The sequence below is a fragment of the Chaetura pelagica genome, unplaced genomic scaffold (genome assembly GCF_000747805.2).
Source record: "Chaetura pelagica isolate M959 unplaced genomic scaffold, ChaPel_1.0 scaffold7, whole genome shotgun sequence".
Taxonomy (NCBI): Eukaryota; Metazoa; Chordata; class Aves; order Apodiformes; family Apodidae; genus Chaetura; species Chaetura pelagica.
The window spans coordinates 31,392-56,135 of NW_009953920.1; the positions used below are offsets into that span (position 1 = coordinate 31,392).

A 24,744-nucleotide genomic window follows, 5' to 3' on the forward strand; every position below is an offset into this window, starting at 1 on the left:
ATCTCCGATGGAGACATTACTTTGCAAATACAGGAGCATACAAGGGGAAAGCTGCAAGCTGTGCTCAGCATATTCCATTTATAACGATGGCTGACTCAACCAGATAAAATAACCCCAGTAGATTAATTTGCCATGAGCAAATTGCTCAGCATAATACAAAGCTGAAAAACTATTTAGCTGCTCTGCAGCTCATAACAGGCAGCTGGATTGAAGGTCTCCTGTGATGAAGAGGCAGCTTCCATGAAATTCTTACAGAGAATAAAATCTTCTCCCTGATGCTTTTCAGGAAAAAAATCCATACCCTTTCACTTCTTTTTTCACCTATTTCATAAGCAGACTGATTTTTAACAACGTACAGAGAAATCTGCTTAAGCAAGACCTTCAGGATTTGGTGAAGCATAAAGAACAGTCATTATAATATACCATACCCTGCTGAAATCTCTGTGTGTAGTGTGCTAATGCTAGCTCTAGGGAATTTCATGAACCAGAACTAGGACCAAAATGAGAGACACAAAGTAGATTTATCCCAGTTAAGGTGACTAATGAGTTTCTGAGGTTTAACAATGGAAGAAACTTTGAGGCTTAAAATCACGGGTAACGTTATAATGCAGATTGCACTGATGTGCTTCAAGTCACTTGTGGACAGGCAGCCTTCAGACTACTTACCACATTTCAGCTACAAGTAAAAATGCTCTCACCATATTTGGTAACCATTACAAACACAATCATTCTACAAAAGCCACATTAAATACTACTGAGTATCACCCTACTGCTATTCTACATCCTTACTCCAGGCTAACCAAAGACTGTAAGAGAAATTTAGAAACTGCCCAAGGATGATCACTCCCAAAAAGATTCTCTTAGAAGTGAACTGTGCCTCCTATTAATATGTGGGGAGTGAATAAAACTACAGCAATACTGGAGATATTTAAACAGCCATCATGTACTGTTACCTGTACACTAGAGCATAGTACTCACTCTTGCATTTCTTAAACACAATAAATTAACAAAATGTTTGACTACACCTTTGAAAGTAAACATATCTTAGAATACCTTGATTTTCTTTTATTTTTCTCTGCACTATTCTTGTGAAAGACTGTTTCAGTGAGTAAAGATTTACAACTATAATGATATCACCCACCAACTCTTCTAGGGAGGATGGGGAAAAAGGAGAAAATATCCTTGCACAAAGGAAAAATGGTGCTATTTTTTATAAGGCATTTAATAAGGAGGGAAAAGCCACCACTTACCAAAGGCTCTGTCACATTCTCATTTGGTTGCACTGTAAATGCAGAGGTATCCTAGATACAGAAATGAAAAACAATGAAGCAAAAATATTTGAAACTGGATGACTACAGGTGTCTATCAAAGCCTTGATTTTCTTAAGGGTTTATTAACGTAGTCACAAGTAAATTCACATAGAATAAGATGAGAAATAGATAATGTGAATAGGAATAATAATTACTAATTAAGCACTACTAATATTAAAGACATACTTTTTTTCAGTTATATAGTCTATGCTTCTAAACTGTATGATGTTATTAAAGGCAGTAAAAAACCCTTCATTAAATACATGTGACTTGCAAGGACTTTGTTTCAGGCACAATATACTTCTAAGTTGTGAAACTCCATCTTTTTTACATGTTCTTTCTCTCGACCCATGAGCTTCTGGTTGGCCTTTGTGCTCCCCATCCCACAATGTATGTGGAGGAGGAGTGTGGGGAGGGGGTAAGTGAGCAGTCACATGGCTGGTTCTTTGTTGTTGTGTTAGGCCCCCCCACAACATAATTTAAATTTCAGATTGAAATATATCCTACATGGGAAAAAAAAAAAAAAAAAAACAGAAAAAATATAAATTATATATACACACAGTCACTGAAAGTATGTGGCTGAAGAAACCAGGCTTTACAGGATTGTGAGAAAAACTCACAAAATAGCACAATGGAAAAGCTAAACCAGTCATTTTTGGAGAAGAAAATCAGTCCCACAAAAGGTAGTCAGATTTTTGCTATTAAATTCAGTCAGGACAAGAGTACAGGAATATTATCATTATTCTAGCAACATCTAGAAATAATTTCTGAGAACACACAAGGTTTGGATTTGAGTCTGTATGACATTGTTGTGCAGCTTGTCTGTAGAACAGATTTCCTGAAATTGTATAGCCAGTCCTAATCCTTTCCTAAGAGCACAGAAAAAAAATTAATCTAAAAACATGTTTATTTCTTACCTGGGCAAATCCATTAAATGCTGTGCTGGATGCCTAAGTGGAAGTGAAGATCAGAAAAAATTATAATTTGTTTACTGAATCAGAACACCAGTCAAAACAACTTTATTTGCAAAATAAAAATAGACCAGACATTAAAAAAAAAAATAAAAAAAAAAATAAGAAGGGTAAGGCAGCAAGAAATCTGATGACAGTGCTATTTGATAGCAGGTGTCACAGACTTAAAGAAAACACCAAAAATAAAATGAAAAAGCAGAGTAACAGAGGTGTTTTTATAAAAGAATAATAATAATAACAGCAAAAAAAGGACAAGGTGCATTTAAAGTTACACATATGAAACACAACACGTGTGAGACACATTGTGCCTTCACAGTTCAAAACTTCATTCACTGTTCTGAAATGCATTTTTGTCAGCCTGCTTCATGACAGGGCTGAAGGGCACCACACTATGAGCAGTCACATGGCAATTTGTCAAAAAAAGAATAGCAAGGGCTCAGGAGGGGCAGTGGGAAACACACAAACGGATTGTTTTTAAACGACAAGGTTATGCATGGCCTAAGGAACTCTTTGTCTAGACTAGGCTACACACTGGGGTAGGTACCTCTTCTTTATCAGCCTCAATTTCCTGGTACAACAATCCATATCTCCGGTTAGCAATTTCATCTTCAGATAAATCTGAGTTGTTGGTTTCATTGTCTTTAGGACTAGTTGAACTCTCGGTGCTAGCATTTCTGGAATTTCCCATTTGAAACAGAGTCAAGGGTCTAGCTATCTCCTTGCTGGGTCCAGGATTGCTAATGGCTGCCTGCTCCTCAGGCAAGCCTTGTTTTACTGGTGCCTCCTGACTTTTATTGCCTGTGGTTGCACCTACTTCTCCCCAGCTGTTATCAGTTCCTCCTAGGTCTTGTGTAGACCATTTAGTACTAATGCCTAACCAAACATTTTCCATGTTACTTTCCTCAGAGTCTTGTTGCTTGGGGAAAAAGGGCCAATTATCCAGTCCATTGGCTTGGCCATCTGGCAGATTAGAAAACCCCCAGGAATCATTAGTAACTGTCGGATCCCAGTTTGCCAGCCAGGGGTCTGTTTCGAAGGCATCAAGAACACCACTGCTACTAGGATGCTCTTCAGCCACTGCTGCTTCTGCCCTACCTGTCATTTGGTCTTCTGCATTACCTAGGCAAGGATTAGCACAGCTTGTGCTAGCAGCATCAGCTGTCTCGAGCAGCAATGGCCATGCTTTTTCAGCAGCAGCTTGGCCTTGACCAGCAGCACTACCATTTGGGAGGAGGCTGATGCTACTGTCTTCGGTTCCTTGACCAGACTCTTCTGCACTGAAAAAATCAGCATCACACAGAACATTTCCAGTATTTGTAAGGTCCTTTTCTGTGTGGTCAGCTACATCTAGGTCAATATATGCCGTCGTATTTATACACTCCATGGATGTATTCTCTCCAGCACCACTGTCAGTTTGTTCTAAGCCGTCCTCAAATGTCCTTTCATGGTCCTGATCCCAGATATCAAAGACTCCCTCAGGTTCAGTGCCAGTGTTTTCTATAGTTTTACAGCTGTCCACTACTATTCTGTCCCCAAGTTCCAGCCCTGTGCTCAACAATGGTATTTTTCCATCTGCCTCATCAATGATGGTGACCCCTTTGAATTCTTCTTCCCCAGGGTTTTCTATCTTAGCATCACTAGTTCTCCCAGAACCCCCATCATTATCTTCCAAGCCATACACATTTTCTATCTCTGTGCTGACTAAATTTTCAAGATCTGATTTTGCTAAACCCTCATGAAGTTCTGCCTCACTGTTTCCTTTTGTTTCGCAACCTCGCTCTTCCAGTCTCTCTATACCTTCTACCTCCTTGTAGTTAACAGCTCTGGTCTCTACCTTTTCACTTGGCTTGACACCTGCCCACTCTTCTTCCTCCTGCTCTTCCTCTGCCTTTTGCACATCACATGGGAGAGGTTCATCCAACAAGCTATCAGTTCCCAGGATGGGTGTCTCAAAACTTGTTAAGTTCTCTAAAGGCTGACTGGTCACCACATCTTCCCATGGGACATTTTTGGCATCCAACTGGTCGTCCAGTGAAGTCCTCTGGTTTTCATTTACAGAAGCTGACCCTGGTGCAGCATCCTCCTGCTCACCTACAGCAGGCCAAACACTAGCAGGTAGAGGACCCGTGGATTCGCTCGAGGTTTGCTCTGCCCCAGGGAAAAGCAAAGAACCACCCGCAGCAATTTCCTGGCTGACATTGGGTGTGCTAACATCTAGGCCCCAGTTGAGTGAACCTAGATCACTTTGAGATCTGTTAGTATCTTCTGATGACCCACTGTTTGGGGTTTCCTCCATGACCAGGTTACACAGGGAAAGACTTTTTGAAGAATCAGGCTTTAAGCAGACAGAAAAGCAAAGAAAAAACACAAGATGAAAAAGATAAAGGCGGACTTGATGAGAGAACACAAAATTCATATTTTACTAGAGCAATTTTAATTTAAGGAATGAAAGTGACTAAATTAAGCAGTTTCAGGAAAAAAAAGCTATGTGGTTTGCAACGTTTGGAGGCAGTAGATTGCAATGTAAAAGAGCAGCACTGATAGACAAAACCAGAAAACTACATCTTACACCACACTGATTAAAGCACATCTCTAGACTAGCTGCAATGTTAGGGGGAGGTTCGCTTACCGGCTGCACCAATTCGCTGCTTGTCTGTGTAGAAGAAAATCATACATAGAAAACACAGAAAGTAAGAATATAACACACTTTGCCACAGCAGCACTTCACTAACTAGCAGTTCTCAAACAAGAAGCAGTTACCAAACTAGCCTGGGAAAGGAACAACAGGTCCTCTCCTGCCACTCCACTGAAGGCTTATCGTCCCAGGCCCCTGAATACAAGCCATACTTCTTGCCTCTGCATTACATTATAAAAGAAGTTCTACATGTACAATGAATATTTGTCACATCTTGCTTTCCTCTGACAGCCACTGACGTGTTATTGCAGGTACTCTATTGCATATCAGTTGAAAAGGGAGGTTGCTCTGCAAGACAGTGAACAAGGAAAGAAGCAACCCAAGTGGCATCAGGGCTTACTTGCATTGACACTACAGCATTGCTGCTGAGGGCCCTGAGCATCCAGCTCTGATTCTCCATCACCCTGGGCCATGCAGAGGCATTTACATCCACACAGAGTAAGGCATCAAGTCACAAAGCCAGCTATCTGTTTGTTCTGCCATATGGAACAGATAAAATCTCACATGAATGAGCAACAACTACTCTGCACTACACTTATTATTGTGAGAAACTCTGTATAAAGTTGACTATCCCTCATTTCAAAACAGTTAGCTCACTTACTCTTTTAATGTATGAGAACAAAGAGGAAAATAATTGTAATACAGATTACAAGTGTAACGTTAACAAGATATAAATAAATCTGTGTGAAAGGAACACATTGATAAAGCTATCTAATGTAAGTTTAGAACAATATATTCAAGGCATTTCTGGGTTTTTTTAGCTGGTTAGATTTTGGCAGCCTTGAAATTTTGTCTAGTCTACAGATGTGCCTGCTTTTTCAGGCTTTTTTAACCTTTCCCAGTAGAAAAAGATGAGCATTTGATATACATCATGCACACTATGTATTCATAAAACAGTGCTGCAAATCTGATTGCACGAGTAGCATCCACATTTCTGTGCTGGCCAAAGCTGCAAAAGGTCAAAAATGAGCATACCAGGCTCCACGCCAAGTCAACCCAGCTATCTCCATGACAAAAGGTCAAAAGAAAGTTCATGAAACTGAGTTGTTTTCACCCTGCAGATCATTGTATCTGATTTGGTATCAGAAGGAAAGAGGAAGGATTCCTGCGGTTTCCTAAAGCAATGGCTTCTTTTGTAAATAACTCCAGCTCACTGTATGCCTATAAAGACAAGTTAAATTCTCTCTTCACTTCTGAATTTTAAGAATATGGTTGTCCATTGGGTTAAGGCCCTGAGGAACTACATGTTCAGATAACTAGAACAAGTGACTACTATCCATTCTTGCCCCCTAATACCTGTAACTCGGGCATGAGAATAAAAACAACATACACTTTGCTATAATGATTCTGAATCTTATTAGCCTAGATTTCTGACATACTTTTGGTTTTGTAGGCCAAGCAACAGAGATTATTTTTTCTATTGAGTTTTTCAGATGATCCCCAGTGCCTTCATACATTTGAAAGTGTTTGTGATGGTCTATAAATTCTTTTTCTTGGCTTTTGGTAAAAACATTTTAAAACTGAGTTCAGGGTGTAACAAAATCAGAAGCACAGAAGTACCCCAGTTAGCAAGGATAAATATCAGGGCTTACCGTCCATAGATCCCATGGTAATGTCTGAAAAAAGGAGGAGGAAAAAAGAGGCTTTAGCAAAATACTGTTCCTATCCTGTATTTTCAACACGCTACATAAGTATGACCATTAACTAACAAGAGAGAACTTACTTATATGCATATTTGTAATATATGTATATTTTATATATTACTGCATGTGTTCATGCACACGTGTGGATATGTATCTGCATAACTGCCTTTTTGGTTAAAGAGGTTGGGCAGTATGTGAGGAATTGTGACACCTCCCCACTTAAAGCAGTCATTGATTTCCAATGAAATCATACTGCTCTACACTTGAGTAACAGCCAGATTCTGAGCTGGTGACTGAACCACTTTTAAGAGATACAGGAGTCTCTGTAAGGTAGAAGCTTTAAAGAGCTTACACAGGTCAGTTTTTTTTAGCCAGTTAAAAAAATGATCCACCTATCCACTGAAAACCAGTGGGTTTTCTTGTATCTCTGACACCAGGAAGGAAAATGGCATGCTTTTTGGGAAAGAAAACAAGAATGTTGACCAATATCTTCATTTTTTTTTGTCCAGTCTGCTAAGTAATAAATGTTAGTGACTTCTCAGCAGAAAAGCTGAAAGGACAGATGAAAGAAAAGCAGCAGACTTCATGCCAAATATTAATAACCTATCACATGAAAAAGAGCTCTACTGGTTGATCCTAGAAGCTGTCTGAGATGCTTCAAAACATACCTACTATATTCACACCTATGTCTATGAAAAACAAAATGTAAAAACAGTAGTAAAGCAAAATGCAAAACTATTCCTGAGATATTCGCAGATGTTAAACATGACACATAACATTTGCTTGAGAGAAAGGATTGCTGCATTTAGCTTCTTTTCTTGGCTGCTTCTCACTTTATAAGGACACAATGTCTCTCTGAACAACTCCTCCCTTCATGAACAAAAGACACAATAATAACTCACTACTCAGATTTACAGCAAATTAACATCAACATCCATTTCTCAATCACTTAAATTTTAAGTCCAGGTATGTGTTTCTTCAGTGGATGTAATTCACAGGTGTACCTGCTTACTCTGCTGTAACACTATTAGCAGAACATTCAAGTTTTAAGGAAAAATTATTAGTCTCTACTTATAGTACTAACTGGTGCAGACTCTAGATGTCATACAGACTTCTGGGGAAGATGGCAAATTTTTCATTTTTGCTCCTTTCATTGCTGATGAGGCTTTGAGCAAAGGGGGGAAGGAACATACTGAGGAAAATGTGTAACAAAGCACAGCTAGCAAACAGAGATGAGGGCTAGGCACATTTAGAAAGGCCACTTCTGAAGAAGTCATAGGAACCGAAAAGCAAGTGGGGAAGGGCAGACTGGAGCCCACTTACTGTGATCTCATGAGAGCAGTGGAGGGAGGTAATCAATTAAATGATCAATAGAGAAGACATACCAGGCCTCCTGAGGCACCATGGCACATGTCTTCAAATCACTACTTCAGCACAATTTGCTGAAGGGAAAATGTCCATGACTGAGGCAAAAAACATACACATATGGAAAGACCACTTAAAAATCTCTTCTTTATCTCCCTGAAAAGTGTCTTTAAAGACTGCAACTAGCAATTTCATTCTGTCTGTGCTGCCATAGCAACGACCCTGCCACATCTAGTAAGACTGAGACCCAGACAGCAGCTATTCCCCTCTTCTAAAACCATGGTGCTCTAACTTAGCCACACACTCTTTTGGATGTGGACCATCCCTTCTCACACATATCTGTTGGAAAGAAAGGTCAAAGGAAAAGAGAGACTGAAGGTGCTCAGCGAATACTTCCTACACACCTAGATGAAAAAATACAATGTACTTTTCTATCCTGAATTACGTTCTTTATTTCATGACAGCTCAATCTAAACCAACTCTTTTCCATGAAACTCTTCTATACTCTCTACAATATGGTGTCAGGACAAACTTGCTCTTTCACAAAAGTTAAATGTCTTTGGTTTAATGATCCCACTGCTCTAATCAGCATTACAAGACAAGCTGAAAGTATACAGTTAGAAAAGTCACAGCTTGTGTTTTCTGTCATACTGAATGTCAAGAAATTTTCTTTCCCTTCTTGTTTGGAGGGAGCAAGAAAATTAACAAGAAGGATGCACAAAGTGTCTGCTATAAAAACGCATCATAGCAAACCACAAGGAGAAATTTCAGCCAATGTTCAGCCTTCTGACAATACACGGTTGTTCTAACAGTGCATGACCCATCAGAGATCACTACAGATCTCATTATTTAACTAGGACTGCACACCAAGTTCATTAACTGAAGAAGAGAACAGCACAGGACTGTCTCAGCATTGAAGCTTCTTGTCTTGTCACCCCTTTCCCAGTGCTGCCTTCCTGAACAGCTGATAAGTCCTCTCATGTCTTACAGTATAAGCCAGGTTAGTGATAGCCATAGGAATACAAAATTTTGCTAACAGTGTGTTAATATAGTTTTCTGTCTCAGTGTATAAGACAGAGCTCCAGCTCTGCTGACCAGGAGGACTTCCCTATTTTACCATCAGCCCTACTGGTAGCTGGAACAAGTTTTGGTTCTTAAAATAGCAGGTCCCCTATGGCAAGTCAATGAAAATCAGCAACTTGGTATATCAGCCTTTTTTTGTTTTCTTTTTCTTCTCTTCTTCATATTCCTGCAAGAAACTACCATGACAAATATTAACACAGAATGCAGAATTCTTTAACACAACATCCTGCAAGGAAACATCATACTCCATCCTCCCATTTTCCTTGAGGTTAGGTCTAAAATAGATTTAAAAGCAAAATCACTCAGATTATATGCCCTGGTTGGTACATAATTCCATCACAACAAAGAAATCGCATGCTAAGTCCATGAGACCTGGGTCCCCTGAGGCATCTTTCCAGACATGAAGAAGAGTCAAAGCCAGGTCAGAAAAATTGCCAGGAAACCAGGCATCAGAGAACTATAACATTGGTACTAAGAGATATTCTAAAGATGGAAAATAATGGAATGCTGAAGTCAAAGCAGAGGTACCAGCAACCATTCTCGTTTTACCACCTGACAATTTCCTCTCCTTCCAGTACACTATCAAGTACAGGGCTATGGAATAGGAAAGATAGAGAGGTGACAAGAGCTTTTCAGGAAGATCAGACTTCTCAGACACTGCTCATTAGTACACAAGGCAAAATCTTTGTTACCAAAGACAGCACTTTGCATTCATTTGCTTTGCCTACCTCAAAGCAAAGAGATACCTGAGACATGGGTGAATGAGTAACTCCTGTCGATACAGCATCTGGCTTGAAAGGATCAAAGTCCAGATCTAGCAAAGATTCCTCTTTCTTAGCTTCAGGAACTTCATTCTGTTGGAAGAGAAATGTAAATATTGAAAAGCTCATCTTTCAAAAGCTGCCCTGGACAGCAAAGTATAAAGAGTCCAAGGGAAAAAAAAAATAATTGTATTACATACTTTCTAGCTGCAGTGCAAGCCAGGAGGGGAGGAAGCTCTGAAGACTTTTCTGAGCTTTAGTGTAACTTTTAATTTTATTTTTATGAGCTTCACTCTTCTCATGCCTTTGTTTTCTCTGTAGTGCCTTTTCAGGCTAAACAAATCACCATCCTTTGGAAAAAGTGCTGAGTGTTCACTGACTGTGAAGGCCTTTTTAAAGTGCTTTGAGTCAGGCATCAAAATTAAAAACCTAATAGATGGCAGCCAATGTCCATACATTCTAATAAGTGAATCTCTCCCCAAACACAAACACTAGTAAGAAGCTAATATAGAAGGACATAAATGCATTTGCATTAAATTTCAGTTCTGAACAACAATGAACATTTAATGCTGTCCCTAGGTTTAAACTTTGGGAAACATCATACATAACACAAATCTTGCTACACTGATTTGCTTGTACAAAACTGGATTACATAGAATCATAGAATAACAGAATCATTAAAGTTTGAAAAGATCTTTGAGATCATCAAGTCCAACTGTCAGCCCTACACCCCTGTAACCACTAAACCATCTCCTGAAGCACCAGGTCTACACTTTTTTTAACACCTCCATGGATGGTGAGCCCACCACCTCCCTGGGCAGCCTGTTCCGATGCCTCACCATGCTTTCAATGAAAAGCTTTTCCTAATATCCCATCTGAACCTCCCCTGGCACAACTTGACTCCATTTCCTCTTGTCCTGTCAGTAGTCACTAGGGAAAAGAGGCCAACACCCACCTCACCACAACCTCCTCTCAGGTAGCTGTAGAGAGCAATGAGGTCTCCTCTCGGCCTCCTCTTTTCCTGGCTGAACAGCCCCAGCTCCCTCAGCCTCTCCTCATAAGACTTGTTCTCCAGACCCCTCATCAGCCTTGTTGCCTTTCTCTGCACCCTCTCCAGCACCTCAGTGTCCTCCCTATACTGCAGTGCCCAAAACTGCACACAGTGCTCGAGGTGCAGCCTCACCGAAGTGAAGGAGAGGGGCAGGATCACCTCCCTATCCCTGCTGGTCACACTATTCCTGATGCAGGCCAGGATGGTGTTGGCCTTCTTGGCCACCTGGGCACACTGCTGGCTCATGTTCATCCAGCTGTCAACCAACACCCCAGGTCCCTCTCTGCTGGGCAGCTCCAGCCACTGCTCCCCAAGCCTGTAGCTCTGCAGGGGGTTGTTGTGGCTGAAGTGCAGGATCCAACATTTGGCCTTATTGAGCCTCATGCTATTGGCCTTGGCCCATCAATCCAGCCTGTCCAGATCCCTCTGCAGAGCCTCCCTGCCCTCAAGCAGATCAAGAGTCCCACCCAGCTTAGTGTCCTCTCCAGACTTCCTGAGGGTGCACTCGATCCCCTCGTCCAAATCATCACTAAAGATGTTAAACAGGAGCAGCCCCAGTCAGCCAGGACTGCTGACAAATGATGCTAAGTGGCTTGGTGAGCACCCCTACCAGCTTTCAGCACTCTTGGGTGGATCCCATCCGACCCCATAGATTTGTGCACATCTGTATGGTGGAGCAGGTCACTAACCAGCTCCTGCTGGACTGTGGGGGAGTCATTCTGCTCCTGGTCCCTGTCCCCTAGCTTAAGGCATTGGATTCCCTCTAAATAACTGGACCTGTTACAAAAGACTGAGGCAAAGAATTCATTAAGCACTTCAGCCTTTCCTCATCTTTTGTCACTATGTGTCCTCCTGCATCTAGGTAGATCATGTTAGAGTCTTTTTTCATTTGCATTTAATGAATTAGCCAAAGCCTCTAATGTCACTATAAATACACATTTTGGTGCAATGGGCTACGGGTCTTTCCCTCTGTAAAGTAACATGAACTAATAATTAGTGTGCTTCAATATAAAATTTTATTTAGCATGAAGCTGCAGCTGAGATTCAATTATCACTCATGATAAAAAAATCCAGACAAACATCTTGGTGTTGGTAACGAGGCTAGTACTGCTTAAAGCTAGTTTTTCAGTGTGAAATAAATAGTGAGAGAAGCCTGTAGACCAGACATTAAAAAAAAAAATAAAAAAAAAAATAAGAAGGGTAAGGCAGCAAGAAATCTGATGACAGTGCTATTTGATAGCAGGTGTCACAGACTTAAAGAAAACACCAAAAATAAAATGAAAAAGCAGAGTAACAGAGGTGTTTTTATAAAAGAATAATAATAATAACAGCAAAAAAAGGACAAGGTGCATTTAAAGTTACACATATGAAACACAACACGTGTGAGACACATTGTGCCTTCACAGTTCAAAACTTCATTCACTGTTCTGAAATGCATTTTTGTCAGCCTGCTTCATGACAGGGCTGAAGGGCACCACACTATGAGCAGTCACATGGCAATTTGTCAAAAAAAGAATAGCAAGGGCTCAGGAGGGGCAGTGGGAAACACACAAACGGATTGTTTTTAAACGACAAGGTTATGCATGGCCTAAGGAACTCTTTGTCTAGACTAGGCTACACACTGGGGTAGGTACCTCTTCTTTATCAGCCTCAATTTCCTGGTACAACAATCCATATCTCCGGTTAGCAATTTCATCTTCAGATAAATCTGAGTTGTTGGTTTCATTGTCTTTAGGACTAGTTGAACTCTCGGTGCTAGCATTTCTGGAATTTCCCATTTGAAACAGAGTCAAGGGTCTAGCTATCTCCTTGCTGGGTCCAGGATTGCTAATGGCTGCCTGCTCCTCAGGCAAGCCTTGTTTTACTGGTGCCTCCTGACTTTTATTGCCTGTGGTTGCACCTACTTCTCCCCAGCTGTTATCAGTTCCTCCTAGGTCTTGTGTAGACCATTTAGTACTAATGCCTAACCAAACATTTTCCATGTTACTTTCCTCAGAGTCTTGTTGCTTGGGGAAAAAGGGCCAATTATCCAGTCCATTGGCTTGGCCATCTGGCAGATTAGAAAACCCCCAGGAATCATTAGTAACTGTCGGATCCCAGTTTGCCAGCCAGGGGTCTGTTTCGAAGGCATCAAGAACACCACTGCTACTAGGATGCTCTTCAGCCACTGCTGCTTCTGCCCTACCTGTCATTTGGTCTTCTGCATTACCTAGGCAAGGATTAGCACAGCTTGTGCTAGCAGCATCAGCTGTCTCGAGCAGCAATGGCCATGCTTTTTCAGCAGCAGCTTGGCCTTGACCAGCAGCACTACCATTTGGGAGGAGGCTGATGCTACTGTCTTCGGTTCCTTGACCAGACTCTTCTGCACTGAAAAAATCAGCATCACACAGAACATTTCCAGTATTTGTAAGGTCCTTTTCTGTGTGGTCAGCTACATCTAGGTCAATATATGCCGTCGTATTTATACACTCCATGGATGTACTCTCTCCAGCACCACTGTCAGTTTGTTTTAAGCCGTCCTCAAATGTCCTTTCATGGTCCTGATCCCAGATATCAAAGACTCCCTCAGGTTCAGTGCCAGTGTTTTCTATAGTTTTACAGCTGTCCACTACTATTCTGTCCCCAAGTTCCAGCCCTGTGCTCAACAATGGTATTTTTCCATCTGCCTCATCAATGATGGTGACCCCTTTGAATTCTTCTTCCCCAGGGTTTTCTATCTTAGCATCACTAGTTCTCCCAGAACCCCCATCATTATCTTCCAAGTCATACACATTTTCTATCTCTGTGCTGACTAAATTTTCAAGATCTGATTTTGCTAAACCCTCATGAAGTTCTGCCTCACTGTTTCCTTTTGTTTCGCAACCTCGCTCTTCCAGTCTCTCTATACCTTCTACCTCCTTGTAGTTAACAGCTCTGGTCTCTACCTTTTCACTTGGCTTGACACCTGCCCACTCTTCTTCCTCCTGCTCTTCCTCTGCCTTTTGCACATCACATGGGAGAGGTTCATCCAACAAGCTATCAGTTCCCAGGATGGGTGTCTCAAAACTTGTTAAGTTCTCTAAAGGCTGACTGGTCACCACATCTTCCCATGGGACATTTTTGGCATCCAACTGGTCGTCCAGTGAAGTCCTCTGGTTTTCATTTACAGAAGCTGACCCTGGTGCAGCATCCTCCTGCTCACCTACAGCAGGCCAAACACTAGCAGGTAGAGGACCCGTGGATTCGCTCGAGGTTTGCTCTGCCCCAGGGAAAAGCAAAGAACCACCCGCAGCAATTTCCTGGCTGACATTGGGTGTGCTAACATCTAGGCCCCAGTTGAGTGAACCTAGATCACTTTGAGATCTGTTAGTATCTTCTGATGACCCACTGTTTGGGGTTTCCTCCATGACCAGGTTACACAGGGAAAGACTTTTTGAAGAATCAGGCTTTAAGCAGACAGAAAAGCAAAGAAAAAACACAAGATGAAAAAGATAAAGGCGGACTTGATGAGAGAACACAAAATTCATATTTTACTAGAGCAATTTTAATTTAAGGAATGAAAGTGACTAAATTAAGCAGTTTCAGGAAAAAAAGCTATGTGGTTTGCAACGTTTGGAGGCAGTAGATTGCAATGTAAAAGAGCAGCACTGATAGACAAAACCAGAAAACTACATCTTACACCACACTGATTAAAGCACATCTCTAGACTAGCTGCAATGTTAGGGGGAGGTTCGCTTACCGGCTGCACCAATTCGCTGCTTGTCTGTGTAGAAGAAAATCATACATAGAAAACACAGAAAGTAAGAATATAACACACTTTGCCACAGCAGCACTTCACTAACTAGCAGTTCTCAAACAAGAAGCAGTTACCAAACTAGCCTGGGAAAGGAACAACAGGTCCTCTCCTGCCACTCCACTGAAGGCTTATCGTCCCAGGCCCCTGAATACAAGCCATACTTCTTGCCTCTGCATTACATTATAAAAGAAGTTCTACATGTACAATGAATATTTGTCACATCTTGCTTTCCTCTGACAGCCACTGACGTGTTATTGCAGGTACTCTATTGCATATCAGTTGAAAAGGGAGGTTGCTCTGCAAGACAGTGAACAAGGAAAGAAGCAACCCAAGTGGCATCAGGGCTTACTTGCATTGACACTACAGCATTGCTGCTGAGGGCCCTGAGCATCCAGCTCTGATTCTCCATCACCCTGGGCCATGCAGAGGCATTTACATCCACACAGAGTAAGGCATCAAGTCACAAAGCCAGCTATCTGTTTGTTCTGCCATATGGAACAGATAAAATCCTGCATGAATGAGCAACAACTACTCTGCACTACACTTATTATTGTGAGAAACTCTGTATAAAGTTGACTATCCCTCATTTCAAAACAGTTAGCTCACTTACTCTTTTAATGTATGAGAACAAAGAGGAAAATAATTGTAATACAGATTACAAGTGTAACGTTAACAAGATATAAATAAATCTGTGTGAAAGGAACACATTGATAAAGCTATCTAATGTAAGTTTAGAACAATATATTCAAGGCATTTCTGTGTTTTTTTAGCTGGTTAGATTTTGGCAGCCTTGAAATTTTGTCTAGTCTACAGATGTGCCTGCTTTTTCAGGCTTTTTTAACCTTTCCCAGTAGAAAAAGATGAGCATTTGATATACATCATGCACACTATGTATTCATAAAACAGTGCTGCAAATCTGATTGCACGAGTAGCATCCACATTTCTGTGCTGGCCAAAGCTGCAAAAGGTCAAAAATGAGCATACCAGGCTCCACGCCAAGTCAACCCAGCTATCTCCATGACAAAAGGTCAAAAGAAAGTTCATGAAACTGAGTTGTTTTCACCCTGCAGATCATTGTATCTGATTTGGTATCAGAAGGAAAGAGGAAGGATTCCTGCGGTTTCCTAAAGCAATGGCTTCTTTTGTAAATAACTCCAGCTCACTGTATGCCTATAAAGACAAGTTAAATTCTCTCTTCACTTCTGAATTTTAAGAATATGGTTGTCCATTGGGTTAAGGCCCTGAGGAACTACATGTTCAGATAACTAGAACAAGTGACTACTATCCATTCTTGCCCCCTAATACCTGTAACTCGGGCATGAGAATAAAAACAACATACACTTTGCTATAATGATTCTGAATCTTATTAGCCTAGATTTCTGACATACTTTTGGCTTTGTAGGCCAAGCAACAGAGATTATTTTTTCTATTGAGTTTTTCAGATGATCCCCAGTGCCTTCATATATTTGAAAGTGTTTGTGATGGTCTATAAATTCTTTTTCTTGGCTTTTGGTAAAAACATTTTAAAACTGAGTTCAGGGTGTAACAAAATCAGAAGCACAGAAGTACCCCAGTTAGCAAGGATAAATATCAGGGCTTACCGTCCATAGATCCCATGGTAATGTCTGAAAAAAGGAGGAGGAAAAAAGAGGCTTTAGCAAAATACTGTTCCTATCCTGTATTTTCAACACGCTACATAAGTATGACCATTAACTAACAAGAGAGAACTTACTTATATGCGTATTTGTAATATATGTATATTTTATATATTACTGCATGTGTTCATGCACACGTGTGGATACGTATCTGCATAACTGCCTTTTTGGTTAAAGAGGTTGGGCAGTATGTGAGGAATTGTGACACCTCCCCACTTAAAGCAGTCATTGATTTCCAATGAAATCATACTGCTCTACACTTGAGTAACAGCCAGATTCTGAGCTGGTGACTGAACCACTTTTAAGAGATACAGGAGTCTCTGTAAGGTAGAAGCTTTAAAGAGCTTACACAGGTCAGTTTTTTTTAGCCAGTTAAAAAAATGATCCACCTATCCACTGAAAACCAGTGGGTTTTCTTGTATCTCTGACACCAGGAAGGAAAATGGCATGCTTTTTGGGAAAGAAAACAAGAATGTTGACCAATATCTTCATTTTTTTTTGTCCAGTCTGCTAAGTAATAAATGTTAGTGACTTCTCAGCAGAAAAGCTGAAAGGACAGATGAAAGAAAAGCAGCAGACTTCATGCCAAATATTAATAACCTATCACATGAAAAAGAGCTCTACTGGTTGATCCTAGAAGCTGTCTGAGATGCTTCAAAACATACCTACTATATTCACACCTATGTCTATGAAAAACAAAATGTAAAAACAGTAGTAAAGCAAAATGCAAAACTATTCCTGAGATATTCGCAGATGTTAAACATGACACATAACATTTGCTTGAGAGAAAGGATTGCTGCATTTAGCTTCTTTTCTTGGCTGCTTCTCACTTTATAAGGACACAATGTCTCTCTGAACAACTCCTCCCTTCATGAACAAAAGACACAATAATAACTCACTACTCAGATTTACAGCAAATTAACATCAACATCCATTTCTCAATCACTTAAATTTTAAGTCCAGGTATGTGTTTCTTCAGTGGATGTAATTCACAGGTGTACCTGCTTACTCTGCTGTAACACTATTAGCAGAACATTCAAGTTTTAAGGAAAAATTATTAGTCTCTACTTATAGTACTAACTGGTGCAGACTCTAGATGTCATACAGACTTCTGGGGAAGATGGCTAATTTTTCATTTTTGCTCCTTTCATTGCTGATGAGGCTTTGAGCAAAGGGGGGAAGGAACATACTGAGGAAAATGTGTAACAAAGCACAGCTAGCAAACAGAGATGAGGGCTAGGCACATTTAGAAAGGCCACTTCTGAAGAAGTCATAGGAACCGAAAAGCAAGTGGGGAAGGGCAGACTGGAGCCCACTTACTGTGATCTCATGAGAGCAGTGGAGGGAGGTAATCAATTAAATGATCAATAGAGAAGACATACCAGGCCTCCTGAGGCACCATGGCACATGTCTTCAAATCACTACTTCAGCACAATTTGCTGAAGGGAAAATGTCCATGACTGAGGCAAAAAACATACACATATGGAAAGACCACTTAAAAATCTCTTCTTTATCTCCCTGAAAAGTGTCTTTAAAGACTGCAACCAGCAATTTCATTCTGTCTGTGCTGCCATAGCAACGACCCTGCCACATCTAGTAAGACTGAGACCCAGACAGCAGCTATTCCCCTCTTCTAAAACCATGGTGCTCTAACTTAGCCACACACTCTTTTGGATGTGGACCATCCCTTCTCACACATATCTGTTGGAAAGAAAGGTCAAAGGAAAAGAGAGACTGAAGGTGCTCAGCGAATACTTCCTACACACCTAGATGAAAAAATACAATGTACTTTTCTATCCTGAATTACGTTCTTTATTTCATGACAGCTCAATCTAAACCAACTCTTTTCCATGAAACTCTTCTATACTCTCTACAATATGGTGTCAGGACAAACTTGCTCTTTCACAAAAGTTAAATGTCTTTGGTTTAATGATCCCACTGCTCTAATCAGCATTACAAGACAAGCTGAAAGTATACAGTTAGAAAAGTCACAGCTTGTGTTTTCTGTCATACTGAATGTCAAGAAATTTTCTTTCCCTTCTTGTTTGGAGGGAGCAAGAAAATTAACAAGAAGGATGCACAAAGTGTCTGCTATAAAAACGCATCATAGCAAACCACAAGGAGAAATTTCAGCCAATGTTCAGCCTTCTGACAATACACGGTTGTTCTAACAGTGCATGACCCATCAGAGATCACTACAGATCTCATTATTTAACTAGGACTGCACACCAAGTTCATTAACTGAAGAAGAGAACAGCACAGGACTGTCTCAGCATTGAAGCTTCTTGTCTTGTCACCCCTTTCCCAGTGCTGCCTTCCTGAACAGCTGATAAGTCCTCTCATGTCTTACAGTATAAGCCAGGTTAGTGATAGCCATAGGAATACAAAATTTTGCTAACAGTGTGTTAATATAGTTTTCTGTCTCAGTGTATAAGACAGAGCTCCAGCTCTGCTGACCAGGAGGACTTCCCTATTTTACCATCAGCCCTACTGGTAGCTGGAACAAGTTTTGGTTCTTAAAATAGCAGGTCCCCTATGGCAAGTCAATGAAAATCAGCAACTTGGTATATCAGCCTTTTTTTGTTTTCTTTTTCTTCTCTTCTTCATATTCCTGCAAGAAACTACCATGACAAATATTAACACAGAATGCAGAATTCTTTAACACAACATCCTGCAAGGAAACATCATACTCCATCCTCCCATTTTCCTTGAGGTTAGGTCTAAAATAGATTTAAAAGCAAAATCACTCAGATTATATGCCCTGGTTGGTACATAATTCCATCACAACAAAGAAATCGCATGCTAAGTCCATGAGACCTGGGTCCCCTGAGGCATCTTTCCAGACATGAAGAAGAGTCAAAGCCAGGTCAGAAAAATTGCCAGGAAACCAGGCATCAGAGAACTATAACATTGGTACTAAGAGATATTCTAAAGATGGAAAATAATGGAATGCTGAAGTCAAAGCAGAGGTACCAGCAACCATTCTCGTTTTACCACCTGACAATTTCCTCTCCTTCCAGTACACTATCAAGTACAGGGCTATGGAATAGGAAAGATAGAGAGGTGACAAGAGCTTTTCAGGAAGATCAGACTTCTCAGACACTGCTCATTAGTACACAAGGCAAAATCTTTGTTACCAAAGACAGCACTTTGCATTCATTTGCTTTGCCTACCTCAAAGCAAAGAGATACCTGAGACATGGGTGAATGAGTAACTCCTGTCGATACAGCATCTGGCTTGAAAGGATCAAAGTCCAGATCTAGCAAAGATTCCTCTTTCTTAGCTTCAGGAACTTCATTCTGTTGGAAGAGAAATGTAAATATTGAAAAGCTCATCTTTCAAAAGCTGCCCTGGACAGCAAAGTATAAAGAGTCCAAGGGAAAAAAATAATAATTGTATTACATACTTTCTAGCTGCAGTGCAAGCCAGGAGGGGAGGAAGCTCTGAAGACTTTTCTGAGCTTTAGTGTAACTTTTAATTTTATTTTTATGAGCTTCACTCTTCTCATGCCTTTGTTTTCTCTGTAGTGCCTTTTCAGGCTAAACAAATCACCATCCTTTGGAAAAAGTGCTGAGTGTTCACTGACTGTGAAGGCCTTTTTAAAGTGCTTTGAGTCAGGCATCAAAATTAAAAACCTAATAGATGGCAGCCAATGTCCATACATTCTAATAAGTGAATCTCTCCCCAAACACAAACACTAGTAAGAAGCTAATATAGAAGGACATAAATGCATTTGCATTAAATTTCAGTTCTGAACAACAATGAACATTTAATGCTGTCCCTAGGTTTAAACTTTGGGAAACATCATACATAACACAAATCTTGCTACACTGATTTGCTTGTACAAAACTGGATTACATAGAATCATAGAATAACAGAATCATTAAAGTTTGAAAAGATCTTTGAGATCATCAAGTCCAACTGTCAGCCCTACACCCCTGTAACCACTAAACCATCTCCTGAAGCACCAGGTCTACACTTTTTTTAACACCTCCATGGATGGTGAGCCCACCACCTCCCTGGGCAGCCTGTTTCAATGCCTCACCACTCTTTCAATGAAGAAACTTCCTAATATCCCATTTGAACCTCTGAACCTCCCCTGGTGCAACTTGACCTCATTTCCTCTTGTTCTGTTACTAGTCACTATGGAGGAGAGGCCAACACCCTCCTCATTACAACCTCCTTTCAGGTAGCTGTAGAGAACAATGAGGTCTCCCCTCAATTTCCCCTTCTCCAGGCTCAACAGCCCCAGCTCCCTCAGCCTCTCCTCATAAGACTTGTTCTCCAGACCCCTCATCAGCCTTGTTGCCTTTCTCTGCACCCTCTCCAGCACCTCAGTGTCCTCCCTATACTGCAGTGCCCAAAACTGCACACAGTGCTCGAGGTGCAGCCTCACCGAAGTGAAGGAGAGGGGCAGGATCACCTCCCTATCCCTGCTGGTCACACTATTCCTGATGCAGGCCAGGATGGTGTTGGCCTTCTTGGCCACCTGGGCACACTGCTGGCTCATGTTCATCCAGCTGTCAACCAACACCCCAGGTCCCTCTCTGCTGGGCAGCTCCAGCCACTGCTCCCCAAGCCTGTAGCTCTGCAGGGGGTTGTTGTGGCTGAAGTGCAGGACGTGGCACTTGGCCTTATTGAACCTCATGCTATTGGCCTTGGCCCATCAATCCAGCCTGTCCAGATCCCTCTGCAGAGCCTCCCTGCCCTCAAGCAGATCAAGAGTCCCACCCAGCTTAGTGTCCTCTCCAGACTTCCTGAGGGTGCACTCGATCCCCTCGTCCAAATCATCACTAAAGATGTTAAACAGGAGCAGCCCCAGTCAGCCAGGACTGCTGACAAATGATGCTAAGTGGCTTGGTGAGCACCCCTACCAGCTTTCAGCACTCTTGGGTGGATCCCATCCGACCCCATAGATTTGTGCACATCTGTATGGTGGAGCAGGTCACTAACCAGCTCCTGCTGGACTGTGGGGGAGTCATTCTGCTCCTGGTCCCTGTCCCCTAGCTTAAGGCATTGGATTCCCTCTAAATAACTGGACCTGTTACAAAAGACTGAGGCAAAGAATTCATTAAGCACTTCAGCCTTTCCTCATCTTTTGTCACTATGTGTCCTCCTGCATCTAGGTAGATCATGTTAGAGTCTTTTTTCATTTGCATTTAATGAATTAGCCAAAGCCTCTAATGTCACTATAAATACACATTTTGGTGCAATGGGCTACGGGTCTTTCCCTCTGTAAAGTAACATGAACTAATAATTAGTGTGCTTCAATATAAAATTTTATTTAGCATGAAGCTGCAGCTGAGATTCAATTATCACTCATGATAAAAAAATCCAGACAAACATCTTGGTGTTGGTAACGAGGCTAGTACTGCTTATGGCCAGTTGTTCAGTGTGAAATAAATAGTGAGAGAAGCCTGTCTCTTGATGTACAGGATATGTAGATGATAGAATGCTATTTTTAAAGGTGTTCAGATCAGCAATGGTACCATAGGAAATTATTTGTACACACACATTCACACATAATCCTACGCAAGAATAGGTAACACAGGGTCAGAGCACATAGCCCAATGCCCTGTCCCTGACTCTGACCAAAGGGAGAAGACTATAACAGGGCAGTCATAAGAACAGCAAAACTAGGAGATAACAATGATCTTTAAGGTCCCTTCCAACCCAAACTACTCTATGATTCTATGATATGATTATGACACTAATAAAAATAAAATAATCAAAGTCTTTCTATTATGAAAATATTTCAGAGGGTAAACTCTCTAAATTTATGTTATTATTGGTAATAAATATTCAAGTTCAGGTAATTAATGTCTTCCATATGCCACAAGACATCTGACTGCTCTGTCACCTGGAAACAAGGTGAAAATAGCTCCTCGAATCCCATGTTAGGAATGACAGAGTGATCTGGAACTCTTCAGTTGGAAAGAGGGGTGCTCGGGGGGATATGAGTGGGGTCTGCAGCAGGATGAGAGGCACAGGCACATAGCTTCATGACTCCTCCAAAGCAGGAAGACAGGTGACAGTGAAGTTGATGGGGGGAGATGTGAAATAAAGAAAAGGTGGTGCTGCTCCATGTGGCACAGAGTTCAGCTGGGGACCTCCTTGCCACTGGGTAGTGTGAATGAAAAAAATTTACATGTGTTGAAAGAGTTAAAAAAATGGTGGCATGGTCTGTTGGTGATTACTAAATACATAGAAACTATGTTGAGGAAGCCCCTGAGCTGCAAATGACTGGAGGCTGAGAGACTATAGGAGAAGGGGGTGTAGGGAGTATCAGCTTTGCTTGCCTTGTCTTATATTCTTCCCTCGCTCCCTCTGCTTTTCACCATGGGTGACAACAGATAACTGGATAACTGGTCTGATACACTGAAGCCAGTCTCACACTTTATGAAGTCAAAATGAAAACAGCCCCGCCCCACCAGTAACCAGCACTACATTCTTCCTGTCACACCTTTCATCCAATGTATTTAGATTTCATTACCTACAGCCTCGAGGCAGTGGCACTCATGTGGTCATGCAGCATGATGAAACAACACAGCACTAACTAGCATATGGAGATGGAAAAGTTACTTTCAGTGAGGTTTGAGAACGAAGTAGTTTTTCATGAGGATGGACTCAAATGAATCGGAATCACTTGAGCCACGTGTGGTGACAGCAAAGTTAACTTTTGTTGTGTCTGTAGTGTGGGGGTATGGATCCCTGACTGCAAAAATTCCTATTGCCTGTTGCCATCAGACGAAAACGAAGGAACACGTGTTGTAACTTTAGTAACAGAGACCCAAATAAACACACAGTATTACTGAGATAGCAGATTGGATGGAGATTATGGGGAAATGGGAACCTCAGGAAATCCCTCAATAAGGGACAAAGTTGTTACAGGAAGGCCTGCCAATCATCCATCCTGTGTTAACTCCACCATAACACGACAAAGCATGAATAAATGCCACATTTGAAGGAAGCGCCTGTGGCAGAAGCAAGGCTGTTTCTCTCAGAGGACAGGTATATGCACAAAGGTTGGAGAAGGCACAATAAACCTGTGAGGACTGCCAGAACTGCCACCCCCATCTCTGCACAGTCTGTGAAAGTCTTAAAAATATCCCCAGCATAGAAGGGTTGCTCGCTTCAGAGCTGTCAGATGCATTAAGAAATGTTAAGTACCTGGATGGGGCATATTATAAAGGTCTACAATGTCCAAGATAGTAACTATACACCAGGGAGCAATGTGATGTGAAGAAAACAAGAAATAAAGCAAGGAACATTAATTTATAAATTATCCTTTCATCCAGTCACTCAAATATCACATCTTCTCATCTCCTTCTTTTACTCAGCAGTAATTAAATCTATTATTGACAATGAATAAACTGCAAGTGTGAGCTGCTGTGATGAATCTGGGCCAAAATAATCAACAGCATCAAGCAGAACTGTTTTTCAGCATCTTGCACAGCACTGTTTTCATTAGTACTACTTGGTAAAGAAAGATGAACAACAGTTACAAGTTTTTTGTGTTTCAGAGGAGAATAGTGTTTGGCCTGTTCATAATCCCCTCTGAAACATGGGATCAATACAGCAAAGCTCTATCCATTAGCCTGTTGATTTTGTGTTTCTGTGTGAGGACTGTGCCAGGGACATCAGTGGTGGTCCTTTGGGAAGTCCTGCACCATCAGGGGGCTCTGCAGGCTTAGGACAGCTTCCTCCATTCTGCCCAACAAGGGCTCTGGGAGTACAGGAGATGCCATAAGCACCAAGAGGCATAAATCCTTGTTTCCTGTGGATTTCATGCAATATATTTGCAATAACTGGTTCTCTTACAGAAGTATATAAAGCCTATATATAGTTTATTATTATAAAGCTTATATTATATTGTATACCACACTCATGCCTATACATACTTGGAGATCTCAAATACAGCAAGGATGCTTGTAGTGATGGGGGTGGGTTCTATGGAGTAAGAAATGCAGATGATTCATGAGAAGGTGGTCAAGGAATATCTTAGGTCATTCTCAGGTCAGTAGCTGTGGAGGAGGGAGGGACATAAATCACTCAAGGAAAGGAGATGAATTTTTCCTTGGGAGACAAAGGAAAGATTTCAGTTCTCAGGAGCAGGTCTCACCTTTATTATGCCATTCCATTTTTATACCAATCTTGTGGAAAGGCCATAAAAATTCTGGAAATGTGACTTACACTAATTTAAAGCCCCATTCCAGTGTCAGCTCTTAATGGAAAAACAAATTGGTTCCATTTCTGCTTCCCTGGCTGGACTGACAGGAGAATGTTGGGTGAATACAGCATTTAATGCAGGGGGCCTCCTCCAGCACAGGAAACCAACACATATCACCGATGTCAAAGCTCATGCTGTCAGAGTGATAACTACCATGAAGACAGAGCACAGTGATGCAACAGTCCTGCAATTGCCCTTCAGCAGG

At 41.3% G+C, this 24,744-nt stretch overlaps 1 protein-coding gene across 1 annotated transcript in view; it reads right to left on the reverse strand.

Annotated features, from left to right (window-relative positions):
• Window positions 1–24,744, reverse strand: part of AMPH (amphiphysin) — a 124,779-nt gene that overhangs the window by 18,387 nt on the left and 81,648 nt on the right. Inside the window, exons 12-16 of the mRNA XM_010001542.1 lie at window positions 19,501–19,608; window positions 16,256–16,279; window positions 14,598–14,621; window positions 2,228–2,260; window positions 1,251–1,301 (exon numbers count right to left, since the gene is read on the reverse strand). Of these exons, the coding sequence (XP_009999844.1) occupies window positions 1,251–1,301; window positions 2,228–2,260; window positions 14,598–14,621; window positions 16,256–16,279; window positions 19,501–19,608 (240 nt within the window). The remainder of the gene's footprint in view (window positions 1–1,250; window positions 1,302–2,227; window positions 2,261–14,597; window positions 14,622–16,255; window positions 16,280–19,500; window positions 19,609–24,744) is intronic.